The following is a 10,799-nucleotide window of genomic DNA, read 5'->3' on the forward strand; positions in this document are numbered from 1 at the left end:
TCAGAATTACAGATCTGAAATACTAGTTAGGAATACTGATAGATGCCTTAAACCTTATCGTGCCATTCGTCCACTTAGTCCACTGTTATCTGGTATTATCTGTAGCAACCCTTCAAGGTGTCTGTCAGAAGATACTTTCTACCTTATCTCACAAGACCAAGGGCTGAACGTAAACACTTCTGCATGCAAACCATACTGTCTACAAATGAGCCTCTTTCCAACAGTGAAAAAGTATTAGACTAAGTACAGTGGACCCTTGTTATACGCTGGGGTTTGATTCCAAGATCCCTCGTGGACAACAAAATCCATGGATGCTCAAGCCCCATTAAATATAATGACATAGCAAAATGGTGTCTCTTATAAAAATTGAAAAATCAAGGTTTGATATTTGAAATTTATACTTCTTTTTAACATTTTCAAACCTTGGATGCTTGAATTTGTGTATAAAAAAATCCATGTATAAGAAGGGCCAACTGTACTGACACGCACTTTTAGCCAACTCTTATAAGCCTTGATGTAATCAAATTTTCAGAATGTAAGCCAGGGTAGGCAACTAGACAATTTCTGAGAAGCCCTATTTCCCTCGTAGCTTCCTTAGGCCTTACTTCCACCTCCAGGGAAACAAATTCTAAAGAGGAAGGCCCTTAAATGTAACCCTCTTTGGGAAATTTTTACACAGAAAAGCACTTCAGTAAAAACAGGAAGGAACCAGGTAAGCATAATTTCACATTTTGGGGGACCTCCTATGCAGTTCTGGAAAGGCACAAGATTTCTCTCAAGACCTTCTCTTGGCATGATAAAACACTACAGTTGGCCCTTCTTATACACGGATTTTTTATACAGAGATTCAAGCATACATGGTTTGAAAATGTTAAAAAAAGTATAAATTTCAAATATCAAACCTTGATTTTCCATTTTTTTAATAAGGGACACCATTTTGCTATGTCATTATATTTAATGGGATTTGAGCATACATAGATTTTGTTATCCACGGAGGATCTTGGAACCAAACCCCAGCATATAACAAGGGTCCACTGTATACCCAGTGTTCAGATAGATTACAAAGCTGCGTGGACCATAAGCAAATTCTAATCCAAGAGCATTCCTGTAAGCATTTATCTAATCATTGTAGGGTCCTGATATACCGAATAACTTTACCTTTATTTTTAACTTGCCATTCTTCTCCTCTGCCTTGCAAGGTGAAAGAGACAATTGTGCTTGTTCCAATCCTACTGGTTTCTGCAAAGGGATAACAAGCAGTCAGTTTAATACTGAACACAAATGAGGACCATAATCCATAAATATGGAAAGAACTATATGATCAGAACATTTCAGAACTGGAATTGTTGTGAAATTATTTAGAGTCATGATGATAACAGAGTACAATATCCCACTATAGTCCAGTTATACAGTTATAGTCCAGTTATACATGCTTTGCTTGGAGGTGGCCCCAGATTCAGTCCCAAGCATCTGTGAGTATAAGGACAGGTTGCTTACCTTTAACTGTAGGGTTTTTTCCCCTGCGAAATCACACAAATGGGTTATCTACACCTGGGCAGTGCATCATTTGGAACCCTCTAGAGCTGTGAGATAAGCATTTCTCCAGGTGACCCACGAGCTCACTTTCTGGTGGGGTCATTGGTGATGCTGGCCTGGTTTCTTCCTGCTACTTCTTCAATCACTCGAGGGCCAATTGGTCTAATGAGATGATGAGATGGAACCAAAGAGGATCAAGCTGGGCTGGGAAATGAGAAGCTGACATTTTTCTCACCATCCGAAAAGCCTCGTATAGGCTTTGCTCATATAGTAGAGGTGTTGACCTTGCCTTTTGTATTACAACCAGCCAATGCCAAGCACTAAACGCACAGTATTTCACTGGAATACTAGGAACACTTTAAAAAGTACTCGAGGAACCATGATAATGGATGAATGAAGAAATAACCACCAAAATGCTAGACAGACCAAGTCAAACATAGAAATCAGCCTGACAAGATAAGTAAGCTCCAACCTGTTCCTGAGATGCTGTTGCTGCAGAAGACAAAATAGAACTGGGGTCTTAGGTGGGAAGCAAGCTAGTAGGTCATTCAGAGAGTGGGCAGGGCTAAAGCCCAGATGTTTATGTAATAGTTATAGAGGCTTCCAAATGATGCACTGAGCAGGTGCACATAACCCACTGGTATGATTCACAGAGACCACAAGGAAGAACTGAGCAAGAATCCTGTTTGAAAGCCTGAAAGTCATTGCAAGTCAGTGTTGGCAACACTGTGCTGAATGCACTGATGGTCTGACAGTCCTGTTCCTAAGTCCTGTTCCTAAATTCCTATGTGACAAACTGCAACAAATTACCCAAATAACACAGACTGAAAACCAGACACTGATGATTTCCCAATACAGTGGTACCCCGGGATACGAAATGACCGCGTTACGAAATTTCCGGGATACGAAAAAATTAGATAGGAAAAAACTGTTCCGGGTTACGTTTTTTTTTTTTTCGGCTTACGAAAAAAAATTTGGTGCTTTTCGGCGCTTTTTCGCACGAAATCGCGGCTTTCCAGCGCTAGCGGCTATGGCTTTTTCGGGTTGCGAAATCTTTCGGGTTACGAACGGCGCCGCGGAACGAATTAAATTCGTAACCCGGGGTACCACTGTATACCTTGATAACTCATTTGTACTTGCAGCATTGCCAAAGAGTATGGTAGATTTGCCTTCCCTTGATCCAGTTTGCTCCTAGATGAGCCTTTCTGACTACTGAGTGCCTTTTCTGAGGCCCTGCTTGAAATGCTCAATCTTCAGAGACATGTTGTTTGACAAAATCTTAACTTATCAAAAGGATTCATACCCTTCCCTTTAATAAAACTCAAAATTTAAAGACACAAATGTAAATTATATACATTTTTAAAACATCCCTAAATACACTAAACCTTGTGTTTGGAAGTTTCAGTTAAAAAGCCTGAAAAAAATGGATCTATGGATCCAACTGGACAATTGAAAATAATCAAAAAATATAAATTCCAAAAAACAAACATTGATTTTGCCATTTTATATAAGGGATACCATTTTCTATGACATTGTATTTAATAGGACTTAAGCACACACAGATTTTGGTATCCACAGGGGGTCCTGGAACCAAACCCCAGCGGATACCATGGGTTCACTGTATCTTGAAATGTGTAGAAATCTACAGAATAACTTCTTATCGGGATCCTATTGCTCATGTACAGACATGCAAACTCATCCCAGAGCCAGCTCTGGGATATCTTGGACAAGCTTTATCTCAACCTAGGGTTTTCAAGGTAAAAGGATCCAGTAATTCACCAATGCCTTCTTCCATGTCGTACTAACTCTTTGTCTCTGAGAGATCCTCTCCTAGAACTGCTGCTGCTGCCCAGTAGCAGTTTGGGACATTTAGTGTGGCTTTTCAGTAAAAGCCTGTTTGACTTGAGAGGCCCAACCAGCAGCAGTGCTACCAGCAACATAGCCTCTCACCTCACAGGAATAAACAATCCCACCACCACAGAAAGATAGCGGACAAGGTACCTTCTATAGTACCCCTTGGCTCAACTCACCTTCATCTCATATACACTTACTGTGCACTCATGCATGGTTGAGTTGGAGAACAGAGCTTGTGGCCATGCTGGCTAAATGATTCTGAGAGCTGTAGTCCAAAAAAGAACTCTTCCAAGCTCTGGAGGAGAAGTTCTATTATCGACATTAACCAGGGAATAGTAACCAGTAGCCAGAAGTAACACATGTCTTTGCATGTCTTTGCTCTATCTGATCCCTTTAACTGTCATGGCTATCCTGTATTTACCCACCCCTGCTGCAATGACAGCCTCACTGACCTGTATCTGACTGTAATCACAGTCTTCAGTGATATCAACTCTTGACTTCTCTGAACATGGTTTATTTTCCTTTGGCTTATCCAAAATACGTTTTTCAAGAGAATCATCTTGTACTCGCCATTCCAGAGTGTACTTTGACATTTTATGCTTTCCACCAGCTCTTTGGTCTTTGTCATCTTTATTTTTACAATTCTTCCTGAAAAGTAGCTTCCCATTAGCTATGATGATGGCGACAAATCTTTTGATGTCATCTGGAAGGGTACGGGCCACCATAATAAACCGATCTAGATCGTCTGGGTTATTCTGAGGTTTCTTAATTACTAGAACATCGAGTGACCATTTGCAATCATTCAATGCATCCCTAGTTTTTACCAGTATCTGAAATGAGTCTGTGAGGATATTCAGCTGCTTTTTAATTCTTGCCTGAAGTTTACTGTCGCAGCCTGAAATGGTATTTCCTTCAATAGTGCAAGCAAAGTCCAAGAATTCTCCCAAAGAGACCTTTATGTGATCAATTGCTCGGTGGATTTCCTCAATGTTTCCCTCTAGATGCTCTTGGTATCGCCACCTGCTGCTCACAAAGATCATGAGACTTGCCACTGAGCTTGATACACTATGCTGAAGTTTAGTCAAAGTTTCTATGGCCAGTTCAAGTTCCATGGTTCTTTCTTTAGTGGACTCTTCTGAAGATGATGAGGGAGTTGAAGATGATGAAAAGGACTCAGTAGAAGAACTTGACAGTGTTGATATGGTGCTGGCTCTACTGTCTACACTTGAAACAGATAATCTGTCTTGATCTAATCTGCTATCTGTGGACAACAGCAGAGGGAAAGTGTATGTGTTGTCTTCAGATCTATCACCATGTGCATTTTCTTTTTTCTGTGGCAAAGCAATAGGCATTCCCTTTGGAATATCATAGACAGTCTGTTGGTGGTTCTCCTTATCGATCCTAGAGGAAAGAGCAGCTGAAGGGATGTCATAGTTACCATTTTGATGCTGCACTAAAGCATCATGTGTGGATGGTATATCATAAAGAGGAATTGCAGGAAAAGTTAATCTCCTTTGTATAGGTGGAACATCATATGCTTCTGGATTCACCGATTTGCCTTCATTGATTGCTGGTGGGATTTTCTGCATACCTGATTCAGATCTAGCTGGTGGTATATCATAAAGCACATGTCTGCTTGGGGAATGATTCTGAGAATTATGTTTTGATTTTGCTTTCTCCGGTGACACAGGTATATCATAGACCCACTCTGATTTCCGAAGGTTTGGCAAAGTATTATAATGTCCCAAATGATTTCCTTGAGAACCAGTGACAACTTCTGTAGAAGCTGCTATGGGAATGACATATACCTAGAAAGCAGCAGGGGGAAAAAGCATATTGTTATTACTGTAATTTAATTTCTGTATTGCCTTTCTATAATGCTAAAAGTGGTATATCATATATAGGAAATAGAAATTAATAAAAGTTAATAAACCAGTTGATACAACATAAATGTAAAAGCACAATTTTTAAAATCTTACATGAAAATTATAAACAGTACAAAGCAGATAAAGCAACTAAAAAGAGCCAAATGTTAAATACTTAAAACCTGTTTTGCAGCATGGGTTTTCAAAGCCTGCAAAAAGGCAGAAAAAGGAGTTTAGTGAGTCTTCCAGGGAGGGCCTTCAAAAGTTTTGGGCCACTGCAGAAATGACCTTTCAGGATTTATAAGTAATTGAAAATACAGCCATCTCTTTAACTAGTGCAGGTGTGGCAAATGTTTTGCCTTCTAGATGCTTGGGCCTTTAATTCCCATAAAGCCCTATTACTTGACATCCTGGCTGAGCAACTACAGAAATAATGGACAGCATGAGGCTGAGATGTCTGTATTTGAGATAAAAACAGTACACTTTCTGCAAAGGTCTGTTGAAAGAAGAAAAGAAATAAGCTATTGTGCAAATTCAAATTACTAACTACATGAACATGATGAAGGTTTTCTACACTTGCTGTTCAAATGAAAATTAGAAGAAAAAAAAAGAGAGGACCAGAAAGGAGGAGAAAGCCATCAGATGAGTCACTTGCTGTGGAATCTATTGCCAGTGTACTTAAAGCTATTCCATCGAATCAATGAAATTTACTTCCAGATAAGCATGCAACTTCAGCCATTACTTTAACCAGCTGAAAGAAGTCACCTTCATGTAACAGCCAGCCATAACTTGTTCAATAATAAATATTTTTTGGAATTAATTTCATTAATATCTCCTGGCATTAAGAGCCTGAATAGCATAGTGCAGTGGTGGCGAACCTATGGCATGCGTGCCAGAGGTGGCACTCAGAGCCCTCTCTGTGAGCATGTGTGTCATCATCCCAACAGAGAGCTTGCCAGAGTTTGTTACTGGAAAGCCAGAGGGACATGGCACTTCGTGATAAGTAAGTGGGTTTGGGCACTCAGTCTCTAAAGGTTTCACCATCACTGGTATAGTGGTCTAAGTGTTGGTCAAATCCCCTTCAGCCATGGAAACCCATTGGGTGACCTCGGGCAAGTCATGGTTTCTCAGCCTCAGAGAAATGCGCTCTCTCTCTCTCTCTCTCTCTCTCTCTCACACACACACACACACCTTGCTGAGAAAACCCACTGGTAGTGTTGCCATAAATAAGAAATTACTTAAAGAGTGCATCTACACTGTAGAAATAATGCAGTTTGACATCACTTTAAGTGCAGTAGCTCCATCCTAAAGAAACCAGGGATTTGTAGTTTTACAAGGCCTTTTGCCTTCTTTGCCAGAGTGCTGATGTCTCACAAAACTACAAATATCAGGATTCTGTAATATGGAACCATAACAGTTAAAGTGGTATCAAACTGCATTATTTCTACAGTGTAGATGCCCCTGAAGTCACACAACAAGATGCTAAGAAGCTTCATGGGCTGTCTTTTGTTGTTGTTGTTGTTGTTGTTGTTGTTGTTGGGAAAGGTTTTTATCTTCTGGAGATTGTGGCCTGTGCTGTGCTGCAAGGAGTTGCAGACAGTATGAAGCCCTGGATTCGTCAATCCTTACAAAAATTCCATGAGCCTCCCAACATTTTGCTTTGGGTCTGGCAATTCACCATAGGAATCCTTGGTTTCCAGAAGTCACTGTCCAGGTCTGAATTTGAGTTCAATGACTCATAGCCCCAGTCTGGTCCCCTGTCAAGTGCTACTCCATCAACAGAACCTGGAATATTTTGGTATATCAGAGTAACATATTTACTTATCTCACTTACATTGTCCAGTGAAGATTCTTGCCACGTGCGCGTTTGTGTCCTTTCAAGACTCAGTGGGATATCATAAAGCTGCTGTGCCTTTCCCAGGCAACATTCTGTGGAGGGAAATGGTTTGGAGCCCTTTCTGGAAGAAGGTGGAGTGGCAAGACCCTAATTAAATGTTTAAAAACAAATTAATGTCCATATTTTGCCAATCATATTGTCAGGAATGGGTTATACATTTCCTTTAATTGGTGCATAGCAAAAGCAAACAGTCTATGGTTTAGTCACTGTGGATGTCCCTTAAAAAAGCAGAGAGAACACAGATTTGTGATGTCCCATATCAGGAGTAAGGAGCTTTTGCCTTTCCAAGAGGTTCTGGACTTACAATTCCTGTTATCCCAACCCAGAATGGTTAAAGGCTGGAGTTGCAGTCCAACATCTGGAATGACTAATATTCTTCATACCTGTAATTGCCCTATGCAAGAGTGGAAATTGAAACAATACATAGCCTTCTCAGTAGCAGAGACCAAGGTTATGGCTATATAGCATCCCATGGGCAGATGTAGGAGCAGGGTTCACCATAGATATGGCCCTAGTCTAATATGACTTCCTCAGTTTCAAATACATATCTCCATTGCAGAAAATTAAAATAGTGTCTGACAGGAAAGAAAAACCACCATAGAGTAAGACTACCAGTGCAGCACAGGCACAGGATGGTGACCACCAGAGGATATAATGTCAAGCACAAATTTAGCCTGGCATTCTTAGACCTAACAGCCAGAATGCAGCAAGGATTGGAAAGATCAGCCTTTGTGATTGGCAGGCAGTATGAAAGCCCTTGATTGCCAAACCAATAACTAGTTCTTTTGATTGTAGTACTTTACACACCATCTACTACTCGCCCCTGCTTTTCAGGTCACCTGATTGGTACTTTCAAAGAGCACCCCAGCTATGGAGGTGTAGGGGAGGGGGAGAGTCTGTGTGTGTAAGAGAGAGAGAGATTTCTGCATTGCAGAAACAATGCCGTTTGATACTACTTTAATTGTCATGGTGCAATGCTATGCAATTATTGGGTTTGTAGTTTTGTGAGACATTTAGCCTTCTCTGTCAGACAGCTGTGGTGCCACAACAAACTACAAATCCGAGAATACCATAGCATCAAGCCATGGCAGTTAAAGTGGTGTCAAACTGCATTATTTTTGCAGTGCAGATACAACCAGAGAGAGAGGGAGAAGAAGGGAATGAAAGTGCATATCTGTATATGTATGTGTGAAGGGGGGGGGGGACATAGATGTAGGCACAACAGTGGTGGGAATCATGTGGCCCCCAAGATGATGGATTCCATCAGGCCTAGCCAGTCAAGTCTTGATGAAGAATGCTAAAAAGTACAATCCAGCAACATCTGGAAGGGTATATGTTTCTCTCCTTAAGCTATGGGGGAAAGAAATACATATCTGAGTGTTTATGAAAGGATTCATGGAGATGTGTTTGTGTGAAGGGACATAAGATATCTGTAAAAGAAAACATGTTCTTTCTCTCAGTCCACTCAGAATGGGACCATTGCCAGAATTCTTCCAAAAGAAACGTCAATAGCCAAAAAGTTAACTATTAAGTTTATCAGATGTCATTTCCAGCCTGATCTGGGGAACGGGCTGGGATCGAAATGGAATGGGATGGAATGGGGGGAACGGGTGTTATCACATGGATATTGCCACCAATGCTGCTGGGAGTCCCCAAGCCATTTCCAAGCCCTTCCCCAGCCATGCTATGGCTACCGATTTTGAAGAATGGAAACTTTTTGTTCTTGAAACTCGGTGGCCAAAGCATGGCTGGGGAATGGCTTGGGGACTCCCAGCAGCATTGGTGGCAAAATTCATAACACTCGTTCCATCCTGATCTGAGCCCATGCCCAGATCGAGCTGGAAATAACGTCTGATAATCTTATATGAATTAGACAACAATCACTCTAGAACTGTCTCTCTATAGATCTGGACTGATTCACAATAATGTCAATGTTCATTTCTTTATTTGAATCACTATCCTTTATGTATACCTATAGGAAGAGACTCTTAAAACCATTTGGCCATATGAGGGACTAACAGGGGTCTTCATTTAACAATTCCCAAAAAGACACGATTCTATTACTTCCATATCCCATACTATAGAGGACAGACTATAATAACATGCTGAAAGGAGACAGACACTAGGTGGCAGAGTAGCTTAATAAATGCAGTTCTAGAGTTCTGAATTCAAACATGACTTTTGTCCACCAGGTTTGCAAGATCTTAGAGCTTGGCTCTTGGTCTTTGGTTTTCATGGCTCATCTCCAGTTGGGGGAAAAAACTGAAGAATTTGGTTGGGAAATGAGAGTGAAAATTCTCCAGGTAAGAAGAAACAGCTGCGTGCAAATCTCCCGCTCAGCTAATAGAGCAGTTGCTTGCTACAAGTTACAAAGTTTAATTAATATGTTGCTGCAATTTCAAAGACTCTCCAGGAGATCTGTGTATTTACTTAATTAAATGCCTCCTTCCTTCCCATTCCATATGGCACCAGGGTTTACCTGGGTTATGCTCTCCATCCACCTGCTGATTAGAAGCAATTCAGTTAGATTAAATGTTCTTTAACTCATTTCCCAATGTAGGTGAGAAAGAACAATTTCTCTCATTTCACCTTGATCTGGGTATAGTCCTTTTAGTGAAGATGTTCGTCTTTCAAACAGGATGATACATTCTGTCTGTCTGTCTGTCTGTCTGTCTGTCTCTCTCTCTCTCTCTCTCTCTCTCTCTCTCTGTGGTGTGTGTGTGTGTGTTTGAAAGACAAGATGTGAGCACCTGTAATCTATACTTAAGGTATAACACTTAATGGCATCTCTGATGAGGAGAGCATCTCTAGGTCTGAGGTTTTGGCTCAGAAACTGTAGGGCCTGGGATGATATTGAGCTGGCCATGTTAGGTCCAAAACACACTGCAGAAATAATCCAGTTTGATACCATTTTAACTGCCCTGGCTCAGTGCTAAGGAATCCTGGGAACTGTAGTTTATTGTGGCATCAGAGCAAGGCAGCTAAATGTCTCACAAAACTACAGTTCCCAGAATTCCCTGGCACTGAACCAGGGAAGTTAATGTGGCCTCAAGATGGATTATTTCTGCAGTGTCTTTTGGACCTTAGTCAGTGCTATGTTTCTGCAAAGCATCGTCAAGCTCTAAAAATCAAATTAAACTTTAAGAAAGTTGTCTGAAAATGGTTCAGGGGAAGACAAATGTGTTACTCAGTGTCATGTTGTCCCAGTTTCTACTTAAAAGGTGCTTGTGACATTTGCAACAACCTGTGTGTAAGTGCCACTCCAACAGACTTATTAGGTATGGGGACCATTTTTCTCCTGCTGGGGAAAAACAGGACATTGTTTGGATACTGTTTTTTTCTGTAACAGATGTGTTTGCTATAGAGAACAATTTAGCAATTTGTTTACTATTAAAAAAAAATACAAGAAAGGCCAGATTCTAGTGACAAACAGCCTTATGTGAGGACTGGCAGACTGCAAAGAAGCTGGGAATCAAACCTGCAGCAAGGCAGGATTAGAGACTAGGTAATATAATTGCTTAGATTATACTGAGCAAGAAGCAGCAGTTTTGTAAGAGCAAGTGAAAGTCAACTGGCAAACAAGAATACCTCACATCATGGTGGTTATGATCCTGGGGTTGTTCCAAACATGCTAACCTGAGGGGATA

At 40.8% G+C, this 10,799-nt stretch overlaps 1 protein-coding gene across 1 annotated transcript in view; it reads right to left on the bottom strand.

Moving 5' to 3' along the window:
• The window catches only part of CASS4 (Cas scaffold protein family member 4), a 74,747-nt gene that overhangs the window by 1,801 nt on the left and 62,147 nt on the right, over window positions 1-10,799 (bottom strand). Inside the window, exons 4-6 of the mRNA XM_042462492.1 lie at window positions 7,090-7,239; window positions 3,843-5,198; window positions 1,159-1,239 (exon numbers count right to left, since the gene is read on the bottom strand). Of these exons, the coding sequence (XP_042318426.1) occupies window positions 1,159-1,239; window positions 3,843-5,198; window positions 7,090-7,239 (1,587 nt within the window). The remainder of the gene's footprint in view (window positions 1-1,158; window positions 1,240-3,842; window positions 5,199-7,089; window positions 7,240-10,799) is intronic.

Source organism: Sceloporus undulatus, chromosome 4 (genome assembly GCF_019175285.1).
Source record: "Sceloporus undulatus isolate JIND9_A2432 ecotype Alabama chromosome 4, SceUnd_v1.1, whole genome shotgun sequence".
In the NCBI taxonomy this organism is placed as follows: domain Eukaryota; kingdom Metazoa; phylum Chordata; class Lepidosauria; order Squamata; family Phrynosomatidae; genus Sceloporus; species Sceloporus undulatus.